The sequence below is a fragment of the Thermobia domestica genome, chromosome 18 (genome assembly GCF_964235325.1).
Source record: "Thermobia domestica chromosome 18, izTheDome1.hap1.1, whole genome shotgun sequence".
NCBI lineage: Eukaryota > Metazoa > Arthropoda > Insecta > Zygentoma > Lepismatidae > Thermobia > Thermobia domestica.
Window position 1 is genome coordinate 3,405,901 of NC_137471.1, and position 25,984 is coordinate 3,431,884.

The following is a 25,984-nucleotide window of genomic DNA, read 5'->3' on the forward strand; positions in this document are numbered from 1 at the left end:
GCTATAGATTAATTAGTCACATGTGATTAACTTCGTCCAATACTACGTCCTAATCAGAGACTCTGAATACACTTGTGATAACCATCCTTTAGTCAACCCCGTAGTAAGGTTTTAATCGGACGTCAAAACGACTCTGCATGAGGCCCTCTGTTGCTAGGGTCTTATTCCTTGCCAACCACCGAAAAAATTGTCAAGAGTAACGCAACGCAAAGCAAGCAAAAATCTGTTATAACTATTAACCCCCCCTGTTATTGTAAAAGAAAACGCAGATTTTTTTTGAAATTACGGTGGAATAGTGTTCCGAGAGTAAAGAAAATTGATAAAAAAAAATGTACACTAATATTAAGCTTGGAGTGGATTAACTCCAATTGACTCTCTACCGAGATAATAAAATAGAAAAACGTTTGTATTATTCTCGTCTTTTCTAATATAGTGCGAATGAACAATCCCAGCATGTGTGATTCATTCATATTTACATATTTTCAGCGTTCTTCGCAGTCAGGTTCGAATCTAGTGAAGGCACCTTGTGAATTTCAAGTATTGTGGGTACGTTCCGTAACGGTTACGTGTACTCAACGTAAAATTTACGATTATTGGCAAACTATATGTTTTTTTTTTTTTTTGCATTTTTTTAAATTTCGTTTTGTGTACACTAATACGTAATGACCTGTTCACTCCCTCTTAATGAATTCTTGATATGAGTTCTAACTGGTTCGAGTAATCGATTCTCTCGACTGAACTATTCATTCGCGCCATTAGTGTGTGACCGTTGGTTTACTGTTATCTGTGAGCGAAGTGGAGTGAGTCATCCCTTTCCTTTCCCTATATGGTTGAAAGAGGCGTCTGCAGGGGAAAAGAAAGTGGCAGGTGAAAATTTAAGTGTGACGAGTGTAATTTAAGAAGATTCAACAGGATGTCACTATTTTCTACAGCATCTGGAGGGAAAAAGAGAGTTCCAAGGACACAATTCAAGGCATGTTGCGTCTAATGTAATTAAAAAAGTGAAAATGAGTTCGTCAAAGGCATTGACCTAGCTTAAGTTAACGGGAGTTATTTAATAGACTAATCTTAAGAAATTTTAGCGTATACATTACTTGTTTTGTATCTATAGCCATTGTTAGCATTAAGTTATGTACATATATTATATACAATATTGATATTATTTTCCAAACAGACTAAGAGTAGTTGGGTAGGAAGATCATCCACTTTATAGGACTATCTGTAAATTTGTTGTACTTGACTGAACTAAAGGTTTAATGTGTAAATATACTAGGATTGAGTATAGCCCGCTCCCCCCAGTGATTTTTAACGAATCGTAGTGATTCTAATGATTCATACTAGTTCATAATGAATCGGAATCGCATGTTATAAAGATTTAAGATGTAAATCTTGTGGTAAGGAAGTTTTAGTATAAGTAGTAGTAGTAGCGGTAATAGTAGTAGTAGCAGCAGTAGTAGTAGTTAGTAGCAATAGTAGTAGTAGTAGTAGTAGTGGGAGTTGTTAGCAATAGTAGTAGTAGTAGGAACGGGTTAGAAGCCCCGCAGGGGTTGGTTGGGTTCTGTTCTCGATATAAGTAGTAGTAGTGACTCTTCCAGTTCCGGTGACAAAGAACTGGGGGGAGCGGGCTATACACAAGCCATATACTATATTAAGGTGAACTTGGGCTAGATTTTACCTCATGTAATTCATTCGATTCGTGAGAAACAATGTTGATCCCGCTGCAACGGAACTAACCTAACCTCACACCGCTAAACGTTTGCTTTTTCCTTTAGTTTGAATGCTATTTATTAAAAGGTAATTACAATAGTATACATGAGACCGCCCTTGTTTCCGGTGCTCTAGGATACTTCTTACTCTTGCATTACGTAGGGAAATGATGTTATTTCATGTGCAAGTGGTAACAGAACACATAGGAAACCCAGATCATCTTGTATTCACACTCCAATATAAAGTGTGAATACACCCTGATCTGCGTTTCTTCTGTGTTCTATTACCACTTCCACATGAAATACCATTTCCCTACGTAATGCAAGAGTAAGAAGTATCCTGCAGCACAAGACATGCGATATGCGTTAACCCCCCCCCCCCAGTCATATATAAAGTACAAGGGCACTACACATACACATAGAAAGTACAAGGGCAAATGTGAGGAATAAAAGTAAAAAGACAATAAGGAGCAGAAGGAGCGCAAGACATGCGATATGCGTTAAATCCCCCCCCCCCCCACGCTCATAGATAAAGTACAAGGACACTACACATGCACATATAAAGTCAAGGGCAAATGTGAGGAATAAAAGTAAAAAGACATAAGGAGCAGAAAGCATCATATCGAATCACAATCAAATACTAGGAGGATATATTCGAGCTACTTCCAAGAGAAAGTTATGAAACCGCGTTTGTAGGGGATACTTTTTCTTCAAAAGAAAGGAGGCCACGTGTGCTACGACATTATGACGCATCCCTACCACATACCTAACAGAAATTACCAAATGCATGTTACTCCAACGTCCTCCTTTTTCGGGAACTCATCCAGCTTCATGTATTAGTTATAATTAGGGTGGAAAAAAATGATTTTTTTGAAAAAAATAATTTTTGTTGATTTTTTTGATTTAAATCGATTTTTTTGATTTAAATCAAATCTTTCTTCTCCCGTAATACAAGTCTCGAACTGAAGATAAACATTAGGAATTAATATTAAATGTTAATTATGCCATTTAAATGAAAGTATTGGGCTTGAATTTTGAATTGATTGGCAGTCGTTAACTTATCTCAATCCCAAATAGAGATGCAAACATTCGAAAAAAAAATCGTTTTTTGGTGGGGGAAACTATGTTTTTTCTGCTTCGCTGTTTTTGCTTGGAAATTGTTGGGCTTTTTACCAAATTCTGCTTTAAATTGATAAAGCAAGTTTTGTTTCGCTTCTCTACAATACAAAAACTCAAGTAGTAGTGGATGCACATAATAGTACAAAACCTCGAAAATAAACATGAATTTCGAAAACCTATTTCAAATAATTTTAATTATTAACACATTTTTATTATGAATCACAAAAAATTAATCCATCTATATAATAATGTGCAGTTCAGTTTTAACTTTCATATGCATTATAAGCAATATTTTTTATTGTGAATTGAAAATACAGAAACAAGGAAAAACTGTTACATGACATACATAATTTATTGTACTATGTGTGTGAGTTCAAAGAAATAACACATCGGGGTGATAATAATATATTTACTGAACAAACGCACAAAACAATTTAAGTTTCGAAGTCGTAGTCTTCTCAAAAATAACATGTTCTTCTCTTTGTTCATTACGTATATCAAGTGGCTCAAGTGGTACAACGTTGACCTCGCATTCGAGAGGTCATGGATTCGATTCCCGCTGCCGACCATCCTGACTGGGGTTTTCCAGTGTTTTCCTCAGTCCTACCAGGCAAATGCCGGGATGGTACCTACTAAAACAGGCCCTGGCCGACACCTTCACAAATCCTTTCCATGTTAGGTATCCAGTATAAAATAAATAGCCTCTGAGTTGCATCTGGTGATTGTTAAATAAATAAATAAATATCATTCCCTCGTCAATCTGTTATAGCCTATAAGTTTATTATGTCTGACTTCCAAGACTTTCATAAACATTCGTACTAGAGTAACAATGGAAAATAATCATTATTTTATTACAATTCAACGTATTACTTTAATAGACTGAAAAAAAATGCAATCTTTGGGACGCTCAAAAATCACCTAATTTGTTAATGCACCTCTTGCTTCCGCCTTTGCTACTCCTACAGAAACTTATTTGAAATGGAACAGAAATGTTGAAACTGTATTTTCTATTCATTTATTACATACGTAATAATCTGTTACCACCTATTAGGTGCTTCGGACCTACAAAATCGGTAAAGTTCCAAATTCTGTAATGCACTGACTGTTCCTTAAGCTTGTTTAGAGTCAGGAAAGTACTGAATTTTCTGTTCATGGATCATATACGTAATACTGTTCATCTGGGCGTTTGGTTTCCAAGGCTCTGGTATATATAACCACCATCACGGTTTACCCAGTCCTAAAGGTTTCTGAACTTTTAACAAGAATTCAACATGTCATTACGGAACTTTCCCTTAATATATATAAAACCTACGAAATACATTTAAGTCAAGCACAACAAATACGAGTGTGTTGTTAGCTTTTCCGCTTCTATTGGGAAATCCGGGATTCAGTCCTTTCCGACAAAAGTTCTTAATTCCATCTGTGAATGTAGAGATAGTGTGTGTAGTGTGATTCATGGCTGATTTCATTTCTTATGTTTTAAATTGTTGTTATTACTAATTACCAGCAATGACGGATTTGCGAAAGGGGTTAGGGTGGGGGTGTCTTTCGGACTGAAGCCTGTTCTCCGAAATTACGGAATTTCTAAAACAAACGAAATTTTAGTTATGTCTTTACTCATAAACTTCAAGCTCCTCTCAAATGAAAATCAGGCATTTTTAGAAAAAACTAACCATTAATTAGAAAAAATCCTCCCAAAACACTTTTCTAAATCCGTACTGATTATTTGTATAAAATGGTATTCAAGGTTGCATCCGGAAGATTATGCTACATCATTACACAGCTTCAGTATAACAGAAATGTGGAAGAATGCTCTGACGGATATATTGAAAAACATAAGTTTATGTGCCAGAAACTAGAGTACTAAGCTCAGAAATGAAACACGAATAACTAAAATGAAATGATCTAAAGAAGAAAAAAATGTCGATAACTCAGAAGTTAAAATAAAGTTATATAGCTTCTAAAATTGCTCTCAAATACTACGTACTTAATGTTTAATTCATAAAACATGTGCTCCATCCATCATGATGGTGACTTCTAGAGGGAAATGTGGCATTTAGGTCATGAAATCTTGTTTAACTATAGAGTATAAGAAAGTTATTTAGATAGAAAAATCATGAAAATGAAAAAAAAAAAAAAGCCAAAATTTCCGGTTTTCCCCTAAAAAGCCGGCTTTTTATGTGAAAAAAATCAATTCAAAAGCCGGCTATTTTGCATCTCTAATCCCAAACAATGTTTTTTAAGCACTAAGGAAAAAGTACGACGACGTTTATCAGCATGATACTTTTTTTTTTCACAAAAGTTACTCATATTTGGCAGGGACATACAAAAAAAAAAAAAAAAAAAAAATGAAACTAGCTTGCGGCACGAAATACATATGAAATACGCAAATTTCGCCTAAAGTTATAAAATCTAAAAAAAGATTTAAGTTTCGGAGAGGGAATCGGACCCTTTTATAAATACACCCCTATTATTTGGGAACAAACAAACAGACGCGTACACAAAAGAATTTTCGTCTTAAATGTCCATGGTGATTTTCTCGTTGAAATAGTTAGAGAGTTAAAACCTTATGTTACGAAGATAAGAAAGCAGAATTCCTCCCTTACCCGTTCAAAACGGGATTTTCCCTAATCATCCTATGCATGAAACACTCGTTTTCATACTGTGCTGTACATACATTTGCATCTTATTGTATTATGATTATCTTCCATAATTGAAATAACACAACAGGATTTTACTGGGCTGGATTTTACTTATTTTCACTTTAAATTAATTTATTTCGGAATTTGATTTAAATCAACGATTTTTATTAAAAAAATCAAGTGACTTAAATCTCGATTTAAATCGTGATTTAAATCAGTCTGATTTAAATCAATCCACCCTGGTTATAATTACTCATACTTCTTCAATAAAATATAATACTTTGCACATCAAACTATCTTCACCACTTCAGCTTCCATTCTTCTTCTATTTTCGATCGGCATTTTTATAAATGTTGCCAGGTTCATGTAAAAATGCCATCGCGCGTAGGCGGAACCTCTGCCCACAGCTGCAGGACGTTATACGGACCGCAAGAAAATAACAAAAAAACAAACTTCCCGTTGCGTTCAGCTCACAAAAACCTCTACACAATGACGCAAACCTGTACGGAAAAAACCTCAACCTAATACGAAAAGAACGGATTCTTTGCACAAAAACCGCAAAGTAATCACGCTAGACCTGCTACTACTGCATACATCTCTCAAACATTTGCACATCACTAAACGCCTAATGTCAATAAAGGCAGAAGAACAACAAACAGGTACGTTCTTTTTTATTTTCGTATCACTTGCGAAGTAAATGAAAGTGGGTTTGTTACCCCCTTTTTAAGTTCGTAGATACTCAATGAATAATCCCTAAAACTATGAGCGTCCAGCTCCTTCTAGAACTGCTCCGGTCTTACGTATACTATATCTTTTATTTTATTATTATTTTTTTTTTTTAACGAATCCAGCCGCGGCTTTTGCACACCGGTAGCCAAAAAGCCAGTGACGAACAAGAGGTGGCAATTGGACGGGCGCATCCTGTGACGTCATCTGCCCCCAGACATGATTCATTGTACTGTACCTCAAGCAATACTAACATATTTTGTGTACAAAAAAATTGCAGCCCTCCCCGCAAAAATGTCACTGCCCGTCTATTCTCCCACCCGGGTAATTAAAGCTAACGATGTTTTTACTGCCCAAAACACTAGCAAAATGGAGCGTAAGTAATTCTTTCGACAAAAATAACTCAAGACAATAAAACTAAACAGTATTCGTATATAGCCCTAATAAAATGAAAGTATAGAGTGTGATAATGAAATTCTATTTAATAATATAATTTTAACTTTAAAAATGTAAAAATTCGTCATTTTCGGAATGTATTTAGAACCAATTCGCGCCGTTTGAAGGGAGAGTAGCGCCAGTAACAGCTTTAATTTTGAAACTTTTTTTTCGGGACTATAACAGATCCGATCGGGAATATGTATGAAAGAACGAATGGAGATTTCTTCGTCGCTAATATCTTGGGACATATTTTCATCCTTCAAGATTAAAAAATAATCAATTTCCCTCACCCAGTAGACATGACGATCTTAATCTATACGCTTCGCAGTTTGAAGCAGAGTAACTGCCGTTCACATGTCAAAATTCGGGATGTGTTTGAAACAGGGTTGGGCCCACATGAAAAAACCCACTTTAAAACCCATCTGGGTTTTTGACTATTTGTTAGTATATTATTGGTACAACTAAGGTGATCACATTGTAAGTGATTTTTATCAGATTTTAAACTTTCCGTGGGCGAATTAGATGCTTTCACGTTAAGGTATACAACAATATTCAACATAAGACCTTTATAAAGCTCTGAATGCACTAAACAAATTTAAAAAAAAAAAAAAAAAAAAAACTTAGCTTGAGATAGTTATGGAACAAATTAATGTATGGATTATGCTTATAGTCTTTTGAAGTAAAATAATCAACTTTGTACTTTAGAAAATATTTTCCGTGAATAGTGTGCTCGTCGACTCGACGACACCGAGGGACGTTTCACTCATACGTTTGACGGGTTTAATGTCATAGGTGCCGATACTAATAGTACATATGTAAATACATTAGTAAAACTATTAGTATTATTTCTTACCTTTGATGTAAAACACAAGTTTTTTCAACTAAAATTTGGTTGTACAATAACAATTTAGTTCAGTCATTTGTTGCTACTCTTCAAATAAGCATTCTGTAGAATCAACACCAGCAATAGCGTAAAAATTCTTGTCAAACTTAAGAAGCTTAATGCTCGGGGTTCCGAAGACTATGTAACGCTTACTAATTCAAGTGCTGAGTTCAAATTTTCGTACTAGTGGAAGTTTTGATGTACACGCCATGAAAGAAGTGCTCGGGAAATTCCCGAATTAAACGCAGAAGGATCGGAAATGAATACTTCAACAATAAAACTTTATTCTACGCTTAAGCCTGCCATACGTCCCGTTTTTGGGCCTCGAGTGTCCCGTATTTTAACTCCGTTCCATTTCTGCTATCAATATTAGCTTATTTGAAAAGTGAAAAACAAAAAAAAATCTGACATTGGCTGGGAATCCTGTAATTAGTGAATGAACAGAACGCTGTTGTGTAACAGTTTCGAGGAAGTTATTACACCACCCTGTTCGACTTGATAGCGAGCGAAATTTGCAATGCTACTTTTTCCATTGAACTTGATGGAAACTCGGATACTCTCCGGATAATAATAATAATAAAAGATGGCTTTGAGTGTTTCTACATTTACAAACAGGGAAGATGGCTGACCTTTTCTCCAGCAACACATTAGATAAGTTAACAAAAATTATAATCTTTTCCAGAGGCTAGGGGCACAGAATTGTGCTTTGGTCCAGGTCTTAGAAAAATGTAACTCGTGTCCTGACAATTACACACGACACAGGGAGAAAAATCAGCTTTTCATCAGATTAAACTGACGAACGTAATTTTGGCAAATACAGCCATGTAAATAAATATTGATAAACGCGCGAAGAATATTGAAGGTAGATTGTACCACTGATTTAAATAATTTTCATATTGTTTTCCTGTAAAGCATTTTTATAGCACATCTTAAGTTTTTAGGCATCTTTAGTCTATACAATTAATTGCAGGGTACGAAGAGAGAAAAGCAGCTGCTGCTTAGTGAACTTTCGCCTATTATACGTATTCAAAAAAAAAAAAAAAAAAATCTTCTACTTTTAGTCTCACGGTTATGCCTACTATGCTCAAGGTAACGGTGATGATGAGATATGAATGAAATGACGGAATGAAGGAAATAGAAGGAAACATGAGAATCCCGAGAAAACCCACCCACAAGGTGTTTGTCCACCACAAAGCTCACTTGGTGCGAGCTGGGATCGAACTAGGGACCCCATGCACCAGAGGTGAACGCTCTACCACTGAGCTACCGCGGCCTATTATTCTTTTGTTCATAACCAGACTATAGTTCAATTCATTGTGTTGGAAAGTTGAGGGGAAAGTCTGAGGTGTCCCGTATTCTCATGGAGAAAATATGGCAAGTTTATTTACGCTGGAAGATGTTATTTTCATGTAAGACATTTTGAAACACTTATTTATTTCATACAACATGAATTGTGTCTTTGTTTTAAATTAATAGACCCGTTTTGATATTCATATTTAGCGAACGTCAGTAAGGCTTCTGGATGACTTGATTTACATTTGTTCGTTTGTCTGCCGAGCTCCTTCATGGCTATGCGGTTAGTGTACGCGTCTTCGGCGTGGGTGACCTGGGTTTGCTTCCCGGAGGGAGCTCACGTGGTTCGGAATCCACTTTAATCAGTAGGTTCCGTCTCATATAGCCTCGTTGCTGAAAGGGACGTTAAACACAAAATCAACTCAACTCGTTTGTCTGCCTCTACCACACACACTACAGGGTACATACAACTTTCGGCCTTTTAAGTTAAAATTTTCCGAGTACAAGCACGAGACATTCTAAATTTCCTGTGTAGATTTTGGCGGCATACCAAGTTAAAATATCAAAATGGCGGCCATTTTGTCAAAACAGTGAGTATCTACGCTACGAAGCGCAATTTTCAGTTTTTAAGTTGAAATTTTGACGGTTGAAGTTCAAGATATGCTAAATTTGCTGTGTATATTTTCTCAGCGGTCGAATGTAAAATTTCAAAACAGCAGTGAGTAGAAAATTGTTGCAAGTTGTGACAATGACAATATTGAAATATAAGTTACAAATATAAATCACATTTTAACACTTTTACCCCAAAGACATTGAAATATTTCGAAAAAAACCGAAAAAACCCAATTAAACCCGATAAAACCCATATGGGCCCAGGTGGGTTGGGCTTTTTCAAAAAAGCCCGGGTTTTTTCAAACCCTGGTTTGAAATAGGATAAATGGAGAATGGTAATAGTATACATTAGAACCCCCTGATCTGCGTTTCTTCTGTGTTCTATTACCACTTCTACATGAAATACCATAAATTTTCTACGTAGTGCAATAGTAAGAAGTATCCATGTGCACAAGACTTGCGATATGCGTTATATCCCCCCCCCCACACACACACACACATAGATAAAGCACAAGGGCACTACACATGCAGATATGAAGTACAGGTACGTTCTTTTTTATTTTCGTATCAGTCGATAAGTAAATAAAAATCGCTTTGTTACCCCCTTTGTAAGTTCGTACATACTCAATGAATAATCCCTAAAAGTATGAGCGTCCTGCTCCTTCGGGAACTGATGCAGCTTCATGTATACTATATCCTGGAGAATTTTTCGTGGCTCATACCTAGGGACACTTTTGAATCATTCTAGATTCTAGGAGACTGTAATCTGTGTGTACACATGACATAATTTAATATGACGCCCTTCCGCTAAATATGTAGATATTCCGTACAAAAATTACTAAGAACTTATAATTTTACTCGTCTTGTCATTCATTAAGAGTAGTGACTCAAAGTGATTCGCAAAGTATAGCAGTCATTCATTCCAGTATTATTATCGCAGATTGAATGTTTAGTTTTGAACACTGACAGCATCTTTTTCTTTATGAAAATATGTTGATAACCTAGAGGGTGTCAGCGACATTCATTATTAAACGGCGTGACAAACATCTTGGCATTTGAAGGCGGCGCTCGAAGTTCTCTTTAAATGCTGCGAGCAAATAAGAGACCAGCGGTATTGCCATTTATTTTGTACACATCCACGTCTATCCTCTCCCAACTGATCGCGCTGTAGTTTGTCTGCTTAGCCATAGTCACACCCCTTAGTATTCGGCAACGTCGCGTCAGAGCTTGCGTTTTATTCGCTTAGCTGAAATGCCAAGATGTTTGTCACAGGCTTTAGTATGTTGCAGTATGTAGCAACCCTGAAATCACTAATTTTAACTCAAGAGGCAGAATTACGAGAAGTATACTTCGGCATTTTCAAATCTTAGAAGCTGCGTGTTGTGGGTACTATTTTGAATGGTGGCTTCCTTACGTCAAACATATGGTGTAGTGAGGAAATCCCCGCATACGAAAATGGTAGTTGCATAGAACATTTCGATTGTGAGTTTTATAATAAACTATGATGGTGGACGAAAAGGTCATTACGTTACGTGAAGCGGCACGAATTATTGAAATTAAGTAGCAAGTGTGGCGAATGTAGGAAGGCATTGAAAATAGAGAAGTGGAGGAGCAGTTTTATTTTCAAATATGTTAATGGTGAGAAATGTCATTGTCAAAAGTCGGCACTGAAAGATACCTTTTCATGGATACAAAGCTGTCGAAAGAGAAGATACCTAAACTAGTGTTTTTAGCGATATCCCAGTTTGTGCACATATTCACCATCGCTGACGCACCTGTTCCCTACGGACGTACCCCCTCGCTGCCGCTTGAGGCCTCACTGCTAAGCTGCTGACTGTTAGATGGCTTTCGTGCTTTTTAGTGGTCACCAACACAGGTTGATTTGTTTTCCTTACCCCGTAGTTTTTATGGCATCTTCCCGGACGCTGTATTTACACACAAAAGTGTAAAGTCCTCTTAAAGTGAATGTACACCGAGAAATTCGTAAGAAGCTCTAAGGTAATAACGATAAATATCCCCGTAAGTGACAAAAACTTCACGTTTTTAAGCCTGAAAACACTGGATCTACTCTACAGCACAAAGGCCCAAACAAGTGGTAAGCCCACTAAAGAATAGTTTCTTTACTTCAGTGATTCCCAACCTTTTTTGGTCGAGGACATTTTTTGTTGAACGCCCAGGCTTTGCGACACATTTATTTGTATTTGATTAATAATAATATGTGGTATGTAATTTCGAGCATGAAACGTCCAGTGTATGAAGGCTGTTAACTCGCAAGTGGCGCATTCTACTAAATACAAGTAGCATGTCGAGTGGCATTAGAGAGAGGTATAGATAAGCGCCTGGAATACCAAACTACCTAACCCGGATATCCAATTTAAAAATGCAAAAAATATACTATTGTTTAAAAAGAAACTCATGACGAAAATTAGTGTGAGGTCTGCACTTGATGTGTTCCACAAGGTTTGTCAATATATGGCTTTAGGGTTGATGACAGTCGTAACTTTCAATCTTCTCTGGTTCGCGAGCACAATTTAAAGAATGCATTTTATTTTCCTTACTCAGTTTTCTGTAATCCCCCTTCCATTTTACACATTCAAGATTACTTTATGCTTTGTGTACAGAATTTCTGAATGGCATTTAAATTCTAAATGTCGCGAAACAACCCATGGGATTGACCTGCGTGCAACTTCACTTAAAGCGGGTTAAACTGTTAAGGGTATACGTACAGAAATAATAATAATAATAATAATAATAATAAAAACTATAGTCTTTATAGGTGATGCGCACATCTTCATTTTTGATGTGATAACATGATCTTTCCATCTAACTATACATCTTGGCATAACTAAGCAATTGTCGTTAGAACTTTACTGATTATCAGGTGCTGCCCCCATATGTGATCAATAGTGCTTTGGTTCAGATACTTACCATGCCTGGGTAGAAGGCATAGTGAGAAAGTACACTGGATTTTGTTGGTATAGGGGCGCGTATTATCTTCCTGGAAAATGCCCCAGAAGTAATAGAATTGACGTCACAGTAGTCACGCTGCCCTAATACAAAACCGAAAGCAAACTGAAACAATGCCAGGTGTGAGTTCTGTGTGGCGAAGATATCAGTTTCCGACTCAACTGCACTTGGTCAGCCACACTGTCTTCACTGTGTCCGAGACAAACGGAAAGTCCAATATTATCGGAAGAGCTTTGTGCACATATATATGTATCATTATTGATTTTGGCGGATATAGTTCTAATTCCTGTGCAGGTAGCAGATAAAAGTGTAGATATTCGTGAAAAGACTAGAATTTGAGTATTCGTTCTTCTAAACACTACCGGTATTAATTATTTAAATCTTGTGATTGCATTTGTAGATATAGAAAAAAAACTTTTGACAACGTAGATTGAAATATCATGTTCAGAGCGTTGAAGAATTGAAGAATCTGAAGGTGGATTACAGAGACAGAAGAATAATATACAAACTTTACAGGAACCAGACAGCTGTAATAGAGATCAGAAAGAAACAAGAATAAGTAAAGGAATGAAGCAAGGATGTAGACTTTCACATCTCCTGTTCTAGTCTATATAGAAGCTAGGAAAGAATACTTTGATAAAAACAAGGAAGGCGTAACAGTAAATGGACAGCTTCTTACCACAGTAAGGTTTGCTGATGACATAGCACTGATAGCGGATACAAAAAGGAAGCACTTTCGAACCTGAACGACCAACTGAAAAAAAAAGTGCAAAATGACGATAAATAAGAAAAAAACCAAAGTGATAAAGTACACAAGAGCAGGACAGAAAGGGGCAAACTTGTGCCTAGAAGGATAGAAAATCGAAGACGTTAAGATGTTCCCGTATTTAGAAAATCTAATATCCTCGGACGGAAGAAGTGAAAACGACGTAAGTTCCAGAATAGCACAAACAAGCATTCAATAGGAAAAGAGGACTATTAACATCAAGAAATGTGTCGTTGGACGTTCGTAAACGATTTATTAAGGCATTGGTATGAAGCGTGGCGCTGTACGGAGCAGAGACGTGGACATTGAGAAAAGCTGAAGTTTCCAAGCTGGAAGCATTTGAAATGTGGTGTTGGTGTAGAATGCTGCACATGTCATGTACCGAAAGGAAAAGGAATGAAGACGTACTAAAGGAAGCTAATGAAGGACAACAGATCATGAAGATAATAGGAAAAAGAAGAAACAGCATGCTTGGTCATGTTATTCAGCACTCTGATTGGATCACCATGCTGATAGAGGGAAAGGTAGAAGGAAAACCAGGAAGAGGAAGACCAAGGATAGAATATCTAGATGCAGTTACGAAGAAGAGACCTTATCAAGGTATAAAACAGCTCCCCAAGGGAGAGAGGGGTTTTAAAATTTCCATGTTGCCCACCAACCTATGGTTGAGGAAAGAAAGAAGACTCTTTCGGGACAAAAAACCCTTAAAACAAGGTTGTTTCGTCGGTTACTTTTCCTTTTTCTCTACTTTTAAACTATAATAAAGTGCTAGTGTGTTTTATGGCAGTTTGTATAAGGTGGCTCATTTTTTCTTTCTGGAATTTTTTCACACTAATTTCGTATTCCTGTATCATGACAGTTTTTAATATAAATATTTTTTATAAAGATAATCAAATACCTAGATTATAATTAGTTACTGCACTAGAGATAGAGATGTAGAAAAGTCGCTATTTTCAGGTGGAGCTTGTTTACCAACTTTAAGGGGACTAAATATTTGCACGTTTTATAATTTTATTTTTCGTACCTTTGTTTTCCTGTAGTAGATTCAATAATTAAAACTGTGTCTTTATGACTTCAGTATTTGTGAATCGTATGTTTACTTTGGGACTGGCAATCTTGATTGGTTTTCAAAGTGACATTGCATCGGTTGGGAGGAAGTATATGTATGCAATATTCTATATATTATAGGTGTTTTTATTGCGTAATCACTTTAACAAATGACTTATTCATCTTACCATATGAAAAGTGAAATGAAATCTTTGAGTTTTACGTCCCACGGTTATGCTGGTTAGGCTAAAGGAGACGGTGATGATGAGTAATGAATGAAATGGTGGAATGAAGAAATTGGGAGGAAACAGGAGAACCCCGAGAAAACCAACGCACACGGTGTTTGTCCACCACAAAGTTCACTTGGCGGGGGCTGGGATCGAACCCGGGACCCCAAGCACATCTTACCATATATGCTTTACGGGTTTCCTAAATTCAAACTGAGAGACAAGAAAAAGAAAGTATAATAAAGCGAAAGCGATACAAAACGAGTTTTATTTTGGTATAAAATTTCACTTACATCTCATTTCCGTTCGGTCGTTCGGAAAGCATTTTGGGAGCTTTGAGGTATTTTATTATAACTTGAGAGTTCATATAGGTTATATTTATGAAAGGAGGAAGCAACCAATTTAAATGTATTTTGACACACCAGATCCTCAGTAGGTGCAAATTCAGTAACTTATAAGGAGTGAGAAAGTGATTTGACTGGACCGGAACTCGAACTCGGGATCTCCATCAACGCATCGGCACGGTATGCCGGAAATCCCTAGTTCAAGTTCTGGTGTGTAATATGAGTTCAGTTTACAAAATTAATTTACATGCTATTATGTTTTTAAGCAGTGTTTTATTTTTGAGTATGTATGTATTGTCTTCCAGCCCTTTCGAAATCATGAGAGACTTGTGGCTAGGATGCAGAGATCTTTGTATTATGGAGGACAAATGCCAGAAACTGAAAGATTCAGTCTTCCTGTTACAGGTAAGCAGGGTTGAAAAAATCATTTTTGTTGAGTTTTTAAAAATTTAAATCACTTACACCGATTCTTTTTTTAAAAAAGGGATGAAATTTAAATGATATTCCTTTTCTTAATTGGTAAAGTAAGGAGTTTCAGATTTATTTAAAATGGTGTTAGAGTTAAAACGAATTAAAAGTATCCTGATACGTTGTGTTTTCTGTAAGGTGTTTCTCACGTGACAGTTAATCAGTAACTGTACAGGTACAATATTATTCACTCAACATCTAAGAGCGGGCGCTGTCGTCGTGATCTTGCGAATTCAATTCACAATAATTTGACGACAAAAAGTCAATGTATGGTGATCTTAATTTTTCTTTTTAAGGATATTAATCAGTGAAAAAACAAACTAAAATATGCAGTGTAGAATTTCTTACCATTTTGTGAACTGCAAAAAATTTGTATTATGGTACACAGCGAGCATTTCGATAAATCGGCGAAACTCTTTCAGCTCCCCTTTCCATTCGCATAAACTATCACACATATTCCATTATCGCTTAGTTTTACCTTCTTCGTGTCTTAGAACGCGCATCACATTAAAACAGTACAATTGACATCTTTTGCGTAAGTATCTTCAAAATATTTAATCCCATAAAGAGGGACACACTTCCATGTCCCACTGAATGAGATGTGAAGACATTGCCGTTCTACCCGCGAAGCTGTCTCTAGTCGTAACTGTCAGTAATATTCTCCCTTATTACACTAACTTAGTATTCCTTTTTGGAAAGTAGTTTTTTGTATGTTTCTTTTGTTTGTTCATTAATTTACGTGTAGTTATTCAAAATTATTTTTCCTTTAAAAATTTTCATTTGCCTTATTATTTTTGTGTATTATTTTGAATTATTATTAATTTGTATTTTTCAATAGTTTTATTCTTTCGTACATTTATTTTTTCGTTTTCCAAGGCTCATACCTACCTAACTGTCCCATTGGTTTTGTCTTCCTTCGCTAAACTCTACGTACAGCCTACTAACACTGTTAGTGGCTACTGACCCTGCATTTCAATAATACGCATAATTTCTTACGTTTTTTCTCTTTATTTTTTTGTCTTTCCTCTGTCTTATGAAGCATTTTATTGGAAAAGCCCATTGAATATTTTTCAAGAAAGTCAGAAATTGTTTGTATCACTTTCGTGTGAAATATTATATACAGTGATGAATAGCTCTGCTTTAATATTTAACCTGAAATGCAAAAGCTAGTCATATAATTGACTGCTTAATCACAGTCCTACCTGTGCTTACGTCACTTTGGTAGGTGGGACTCACGTGAGAAGAGGAAGCTGTGTGACGTAGCTAGCATTCGGCGGCAACACATTCTACGAGAAGAAGCATTTCACAGTCACTGCGACAAACAGTTTATATAACAAATGTAAAATTTTGCATATCCATTTGTATTTTTGTAATCAGAAGACATCCACTGTCATTTAAGGAAATGTAAGTATCGTACTTAGTATCAAATATAATCTCCAATTTATGCGTATCACTGGCGTTATTCTGACCCGAACGTTGTTGCCTCGTGTTTTTCCATTGTGTTCTGCATGGTGTAGGATATATATTAATGCTAGCAAATTATTGTTGTATGTTTTTTTCCAGTTCAGTGTGATAACTTATTTCGTCGTTAACGCTCGGGCGAAATAGTCGATCAATGACTACCTAATGTAATGCTTACTCTGCTTGGGGTAAACATCACAGCTTAAGTTTGTGTTTCATTTTCTTATTGTTTTTCAGAGCTGGCCGCCGAGCTGTTCAGCAAGGCGAAGAATGGTCGAAGCCTAGATAGAGTGGATCTCAGTCATGCAGCCGAGATCTCAAGAAATGCGTGCGTCTCTCCGTGCTCACTTGTGTTGGCCTTAGTCTACTTGGAACGACTGAAATGTTGTAATCCAGAATATTTGGAAAAGGTTGCTCCTTCCGAACTGTTTGTTGTATCGATGGTAAGTTGGTTTTGAATCTTATTCGTATTTATGAAGAGTAATGTAATTTTTACAATGCTTTTATTAGCGCACTTTCCTGTTTGCTGGTGTCAAATCTTAGTTCTCAGTTTTACGGACGTTCATACTATTTTGTACATATAACGTAAAATAGGACGATAATGCAATATTTTCACGCAATTTTCGCTCTAGTTTACCGTATTACTGTAAAATTATACATTGTTCAGCGTAAGCTCTAAACTCCGATAAACAAAATATTTGTATCCTTCCGGTTGTCACAAATACGATTGGCTAGTGATGTATCACTCCTACTCCCCACGGGGAGGAGCAAATCATACACGTGCATTTTGACAGTACTGTCTCGTGTTGTCCAGATACTTACAACAACAGCAGAAAAGAAACTCGAAAGATTAAAAAAAAAGTATTTGAATTTCGCTCGTAAACAATTGTTGCTTAGTGAGTAAAGGTTTGGCTTGTTTGTGTTTCACCACAACACTCGCGGAACCGGGATTCATGCCAGTCATCTTTCAGACTTTAAAAGCAGAACACCCGTCCACAGTTGAGTTGGCGCCATAATTACTGCGCATGCTTAGTGCTTATTTCTATTGTTTCATTAGCCACAATCGATTGCAGTATTATTAGATAATCTGTATTATATTTTTGTCATTTATAATAATATAGCAGTTTTATATGAAGCTTCATAGTAAAATAATGCAATTACATGAACTATTTTGCGGAGGAGTACAAGCGTCGGTAGGACAACAGCAAATCAGCGAGATTTAGTTTCACGTGGCTTTGTTTATCGCAGTTTAGAGCTTACGCCGAACAATGTATAGTAAAATTCCTTATTTAAAATAATAATATAGCGCTTGTTGCTTATACAACCCAAATCCTCATGGAAATTTGATTGGTTGCAGACAACTAGGCGTTTTATTGACTTGATGTCAAGAAGTTTGAACCATTTTCTTAAGAGTCATACTATTGACTGTCAATAGCATTGCAAAATGAGCCCCGTCGGTATGTACCAACTTAATATTCGAATGAGCTCAGGAGCACCGTGAAACCAGGCCCCTCGGAAATGTCGTGTTAGACATACAGCATCCCACTGTCGTTCGACGGCTCAGTGTAATCGGTAAAATGAAAAAGTTGGACTCATTGGTGCAACATGAGTTGACACCAGAAAACAAGAATCGTCGTTTGTATGTTCGCAGTTTTCTTCGTGTAAGAAAAAATTGAAATTTTCGTGCATCAGATTGTTACTTCAAATGAAACTTGATCTGCTATAAAACAATAGTAAACGGCAGGACAGTGATTTGATCGTGCTTAACGTCGAGGACGGTTTCCTAAATCACCTCTTCTAGTACAGAACGTGTTGTTGCTGGTATGATGGAGTCTCTGGTAGGAATGATCCATCATGTATTTCTGAGGCAAAGTGAAACCATTATTCCATATCGTTACAGTAATGAATTCCATGAAATGTACCACAAACTTGTCTGCAGTTATCCACCAATAGTCAATAGATATTGTCTTCATGTTGTGCAAAGGACGGTGCAGATTCTCCGTGAGTTACAAAATGAAACTCTTACTCTCCGTATTCCCCCGATATCTTTCCCACTATCACCTCTTGGAGCTTTGTCGATCACTTCTTGGAAACAAGACTTTCCCTGATGATTGAGCACTGCAGTACATGGTTGAAGCCTTCTTTACATCATTGTATCTTTCGTTGGTTGAGCAATGACAGAAGTGTGTTTCCAGACGGCGACTATTTTGATGTAATTTTAATATTTTGAGCCTTTGTAATATGATGCATTTGGGGGTGGAGATTTCTTTCGTACCAATCTAATACAGTGGCGATTTAAGGGGATTACCAGTTGAGAAAGGAGGTTGGGAAAAAATCGGTCTTTCTTCGCCTATTGATAGTCGTAAAAAAATGAAAGGGTTCATAAGTCACCATATCGTATGAATATAGAGTTCAAGCATTGAACGTTATATCTCTATAAGATGCATACAAAAAATGTTATAGCAAATCACACAGAGACAACTTCGGAAACTAAGCATGGTGGTTGATATATATCAACAACAAGTTCGTGTAGTGTGGTTAGTGTGTGTGTGTTACCAGTTTTTCCGCACTACTACCTTCACCCACCCACCCTAGTGTGTTCTAAGACCCCTAGGGATAACTGAAGCACGTGCTCGGCGGGGATTGAGTGGTCCAGGACAGGCATTGTAGTTCTCGATGATCATGAAATTATGCCTCAAGAGCTCGAGCATTGTGAATGGCACATTGTCGTGTTGAAAAATCGCATTATATGCCAGAAACAATGTCTACGTTATAAGATGCATGTAATCACCTAAAATGTCCACTTAATTAGTGGGAGTAATGTTATCACAGGACACGTGAAATACCCAGGAAATGGCAGCCCACACTGCCATGTGTTACGGAAGAGAGGAAACAGTTCGGAACTTAAGTTTCTTCGGATCTCAACCACACGGAAACGCGCTCTGTTATTGCAAATAAAGCGAAAGTTGATTCATGGGACCGTATTACGAGTTTCCGATAATCCGCAATCGACTTGCCTGTTACCAGGACCATTTCCTTTACTCTAAATAGTTGGAGATTTTAAGTGATTTAGAAATTGCGTCCCGACAGCGATGAACTGTGATTTCGCAAAGGACTGTTCCATGTGCTGATTGAACTGTGTAGACATTTTTGCTTCATTCATTCTCTAGTCCTTGGTGACATTCCGCTTGCATATTCGGAATTCCCTGTTACTAACATTTCTTTTCCGTCTACTTCTGCTCTTTGTCAGAGCCCTTTGTGACAATGTAGATAACGTACGCACCTTTGACGTGGGAGACCTGGATTTGATTCCCCGTGGACACTTACGTGGTTCGGATTCCATGTTAAGCTCTAGGCCCAAGTTTCATATAGCCTCGCTGCTGAACGGGACGCTAAACTTGAATTCAGTTCAATTTTACTCTTCGTCAGTATTGCTTCTTCATAAGTTTTGTAGGCCCTTATCTTCGTCACTTCACGCACTAACCATATTTGCGCCAATTAGCCCCAACACCACAATTTGGCCTCTGAAACTGAGAGGTCTTGCATTTTACGTCACCATCGTGTGCCCGATTCAACACACACTTCCATTCTACTCCTCCCTCTGGCATACTACAAATGATGTCCTATACCAGTAACAACGACCAGATACTGTATACACATTCTCAGTGTTACTACCTTATATATTTTATGGGTTGCAAACTACATGTGTTTCAATTAGTTTGAGAACATCTGTATTCTCATCATGCAACATAAATTAACTCCCACTTGGGCTAATAGGACCTCCGCTCATTGTTGGTCTAGAAAAACTTAAAGTAGCAAATCATACACCATACGCTTCCCCTTGCTTCGCTTTTTCCCCGTAACATCCCGTCGCATAAAGACAATATAGCATCGAGGGGGTTGTTAACTTTCGAGCTATCTTCTTAAAACATGTTGTGTTAGATATGAACAATAACTCCAAACTAAGGATATTACTGTAATTTCAGTACATCAATTTGTGTAGAAAAACATAATTGCTATTTGTATGAGTTGGTAACATTATTTTCCTTGTTGTATTTACAAGAAATGTTCATACTTGACTGTCCTTCAATTGCGTTTGAATTTTCTGGATGAGTTTATTCGCTTTATTCTTCGTACCTTCCTTTATGTTGCAATCTAGGACGATACCAGACGCGGTTGAAATCTCACGATAATTTGATATTTTCCTTCATTGTTGATTTAATAGTCGTGAATTTTGTATAATTATAAATTCCTGGTAGCAAGTTGTTCGTGCTTTTCTTCAAGTTTGACGTCCCACAATTATGCTTCGACCCTAAGGAAAACTGTGATAACGAGCTGGGATTGAATTAGGGACCCAGCGCACCAGATCACTCTACCGCAGCCACAGCGGTCCCTTGCCGTTTATTGTGTTTGTAAATTTACTAACTGTTGTAATAAATACAAATTAAACTAGTGCCTAAGTACAATTAAGGAGGCAAGCTGGCTCAGAGATAGAACGCTCGCTCATTTTTCTTTCTATTTTTTATGTTCCAGTATTATGTCCCTAGGCTAAGGAAGATAGTGATAATGAGGTGAATCATGATGTAATGACAAATATGGGAGAAAACTGGAGAACCCCCACACACGGTGTTTGATTCCAAGAGGGTTCTGGTTTAATCTCGAACCGATTATTAGAGGTCAGCTGGTTTCCATTTTTTTTTTTTTTTTTTTTTTTTTTTGTGGTTATCAGTGTCCTTGCATAATAATCATTTCATCAATTTTTCCATCCTCATATACTTGGTTACCAACCATTTTATAAATAAATTGCAGGCACTCACCTGTCTGTCCTAATTGAGTATATATATATATATATATATATATATATATATATTGTATTTACACGCGTAATTTTCGCACTTTTTTAGACGAAAAAAGTTGTTTTGAAACAAGGGTGCGTAAATTATGCGGGGAAAAAAAATTAGCCACATCAGTGAACATCATCTAATTTCTTCGGGACCGCGCCAAGGTTGGCCAACCTTGTCGTCAGCGACCCAAAATGAGATATGTCAAAGTATCTCGGGGTCGATCCCGACAAGCCTGGACACCTTCAGGAATGTGTCCAGGCTTGTCGTTGGCCAACCTTGTCGTCAGCGACCCAAAATGAGATGTGTCCAGGCTTGTCGGGATCGACCACGACAAGCTTGGACACCCCAGGAATGTGTCCAGGCTTGTCGTCGTCCAACCTTGTCGTCAACGACCCAAAATGAGATATGTCCAGGCTTGTCGGGATCGACCGCGACAAACCTGGACACCCCAGGAATGTGTTCAGGCGGGACCGCGCCAAGGTTGGACGACGACAAGCCTGGACACTTTTTGTGTCCAGGCTTGTCGTTGTCCAACCTTGTCGTCAGCGACCCAAAATGAGATATGCCAAAGCATCTCTGGGTCGATCCCGACAAGCCTGGACACCTTCAGGAATGTGTCCAGGCTTGTCGTTGGCCAACCTTGTCGTCAGCGATCCAAAATGAGATGTGTCCAGGCTTGTCGGGATCGACCACGACAAGCTTGGACACCCCAGGAATGTGTCCAGGCTTGTCGTCGTCCAACCTTGTCGTCAACGACCCAAAATGAGATGTGTCCAGGCTTGTCGGGATCGACCGCGACAAACCTGGACACCCCAGGAATGTGTCCAGGCTTGTCGTCAACGACCCAATTTGAAATGTCTGTTCCAACAAACTCTACCAGTTAAGGCGTTTACAGTTCATACATACATGCCCTTCAACAGGGTGCGAAATCATTTGAAAATGGGGGGGGGGGGGAGAAGTTCAACGATCCACACTAATGCTTCGTGGAGCCTCCAAAAAATTGAAATATTAATGGATTATTATTATGATTATTATTATTATTATTATTACTCTGCTATAAAATGAATAGAGATTACTACTCACGTAGTTATGAATACTGGTGTCAATTTTGGGGATTGCAGGCATTGAGCGACAGGAGAAAAGTTATTGAAAGAGATTTTATTAAGAAATTACTAGACAATAGCTATCATAATGAATATTGCTTGCATAATATAGGTATAAGGGTACCAATGTATAATACAAGAAATATATCAACATTAGTTCCGTTGAATCCGAAATCTGTAATTTTAAGAAGACTGACCAATTCTTTTAATTTTGTTTAATTTATTTTTATCAGTATAAAAGCATGAATTTTTGAGCTTGGCAAATATTATTGTTACTATTTATGACGACTATTTTGATACTAAAAAAATGGTGTTAATTTGACAAGGAATTATTAATCCGATATTATTTTACTTTATTTTATCATTATGTTTTATTGTTTCAGTATATAGCTTACATTGTATGTAATATGTGTTTATATTGTCTGATAAAGTGTTGTATTTTTGCCGTTAGGCTGTTCATGGCACAGAAATAAACATTATTATTATTATTATTATTATTATTATTATTATTATTATTATTATTATTATTATTGTTACTACTACTACTACTACTACTACTACTACTACTACTACTACTACTACTACTACTACTACTACTACTACTACTAATAATAATAATAATAATAATAATAATAATAATAAATGATCAAACTAGTCGTCATTGTTATTTAAAAATACTTTAATGTTATTTATTCATTTACCCAAAATTGGTAACTTATCTACTGCATTTAATATACACTTCGGTGCATATGGTCCAGGGTTAGACTCTCGTGGGAGCACAGTACCCTTGTGTTTACCATCATATTGAAGACTGCATTTACGAAAATAGCGGTAGAGATCTATAAGTCAGAAATAATAGTCCCTGAGAACCGATGTCCTAACCAAGCATTAGAACTACTAACTTGAAGCGCTCCACCTGGCCAACCATAAATCCTCATGAGCTGTAGAGTCAGAGTATAGTTTTTATTATTTTTTTTATGAAATTCTCGTTTCTTCGCTACGTACGTAGTGTTTCAGTTTGGTTGTTCAGATATACGGTCACCTTTGTAAGTCTAAATAATACTATGTATCTATATTGTATTATTAGCAACGATATATTATTATAAATAACAGATATGATTTCCATACAAATACTTGATAGACAACAAAAAGGCGTGTTGCCTCAGTGGTAGAGCGCTCACCTCAGGTGCGTGGGATCAATGGTTGGATCCTAGCTCGCACCAAATTCTGCTTGTGGTATACAAAGAATTGTGTTGGGGTTTTCTCGGGGTCTTCCCGCTTCCTTCTGTCTTAATCCACCCTTATAATTCATCTCATCATGACCGTCTTCCTTAGCCTTACTGAATATTCGAAGGACGTTAAACTTTAGAAAATAAAAGCACAAACACTATAATACGATTGATTTGCTGATTTAAGTTTGATGACCCTTTTCTGCAGCGAGGCTACGAGATGTGGACTTACAGTTCAAGGTGGAATCCGTACCATCGTAATCGTTTAAATTTTTTAAGGCGCTCCCACCGGGAATCGAACCCAGGACCCCGTGCACCGAAGATGATGCGTGCGTGCTAGCCACTAGACCACCGAAGAGAACCACAATAATACGAGTATTGAATGATTGTGTTACTGTATATATAGACCTAAAATATGGTTTGCAATAACGTATCTTACATTAGAGAATTTTTTTAAGATTAAACTTCACTTTCTTTCCGTGTGTAACGGGAGTTGAAAATGTGATGGCCAGAAGAAACTCACGTATGAGCAGCAGTAATAGCATCCCATAATTTTAAAGGAAACCCACTGAGTTTAATTATCAATAAAGATTTCAAGGTACCCGCCAACATACGGTTTATTTCGGAACTTTTAATATGAACAACACTGAATCCATGTTCACAGGCAGCAGTTGATAATGGCACAGAACGAACTTTCCGCGTTAAGGCTTTAAGAACTTGAAAATTATTTACCGACTTAGAAATTGACTTGTACTCTCTCCATTCTGACACTTTAGAACCCCCGCTTGGTCTATTGGCTAGCACGCTTGACTTCGGTTAGCGTGGTCCCTGGTTCCACGGTGGGATACAGTTGAACGACCAAAGTGATTCGGATTCCATTATAATCAGTAGGTCCACGTCTCCTTTAGCCTAGCAGGCATATCCGTGGGACGTTAAACTAAATCAAACCAAATCATTCTGACACTGCAGTATCAAGATTCAATCCAAACAATTAAGCTGCTTTATGTACGCCTACGTTACCGTATAAACCATTCAGGCTATTACGATCTTTATTTTCAAACATTGAAAAGCACTTTAGCATATCTTTAAAAGGAAACCTTCTTTCCACTTCGTCTATTAAACCCTGGATTACCTGCCCCCTTATTTGATCAAACTCACTATCATCACTCCCTGTATCAGATGCTTATCTGCAGTGCACTAAATACTTATCTTTACAAAGACTTTGGTTGACATCATCTTTCATACGCATTTCTCTCAGAGCTTGGATTGTAGAGCCAATTTTTTCTCTATTTCAGTGTACGAAACCGCTTCCTTTTGCATCATTTTACTAATATTAGACAGAATGGACGCAATATTCAGAAGAAAAGCGAGCAATAGAATGTTCTTTTTCCCCGACAGTTTATTATTATTATTATTATTATTATTTGTAAATACCACTCAGTTTAAAACTGTCTCTGTTGAAATGGTCAGTATTTTCATACTCCAAAAGTAGGAATTGCATTATACAAGAAAATTATGTAAAGACTGCCAATAATGCATCCTTCTCATTTGAAATCCAACGTATCTGAAACAATCTTTTGATTTTCAGCAGTCCTGCGACATCTGTGACTGTCGTGATACTTTTAAGTGTTGCAGATGTAGATGACTTACTGAACACCTTGTAAAGTTCGCCTAACAAACATTTGAAGTTGTGAACAGCATTCACAACACCAAAAACTCTTTCAGAAACAAGATCAATTCGATGTGCCATGCAGTGAACGCTAATTAGGCACGGGTTGACATTTCTTCTAATTTGAGCAGCAACACCTTCGTTTCTCCCAGTATACACTGCATCCCCGTCCGAACTAAATCCAACAAGTTTTTCTTTAAGATTAAAAATATCTATGCCATCTTCGGAAAATGCTTGAATAATTTTCTCTTCAAGGGATTTTGCATCGGCATTTTCTACAGGCACTAATTTATAAAAACGACAACAAGGTTTATTTTCTTCGTCCACATATGTTCATATAACAGCAAGTGCTTATCCGCAAACCTGTTTGTAGATTCGTCCACTGAAATTGAAAAACAATCTGTTTGTTTGAGAAATTTTACCAATTTTGCATGCAACTG

The 25,984-nt window shown here is 37.1% G+C and overlaps 1 protein-coding gene across 1 annotated transcript in view; it reads left to right on the forward strand.

Moving 5' to 3' along the window:
- Positions 1-751: 751 nt before the first annotated feature.
- Positions 752-25,984, forward strand: part of LOC145675574 (protein CNPPD1) — a 66,286-nt gene continuing 41,053 nt past the window's right edge. The window contains exons 1-3 of the mRNA XM_081746091.1: positions 752-973; positions 15,076-15,175; positions 16,937-17,142. Of these exons, the coding sequence (XP_081602217.1) occupies positions 914-973; positions 15,076-15,175; positions 16,937-17,142 (366 nt within the window). The 5' untranslated portion in view covers positions 752-913. The remainder of the gene's footprint in view (positions 974-15,075; positions 15,176-16,936; positions 17,143-25,984) is intronic.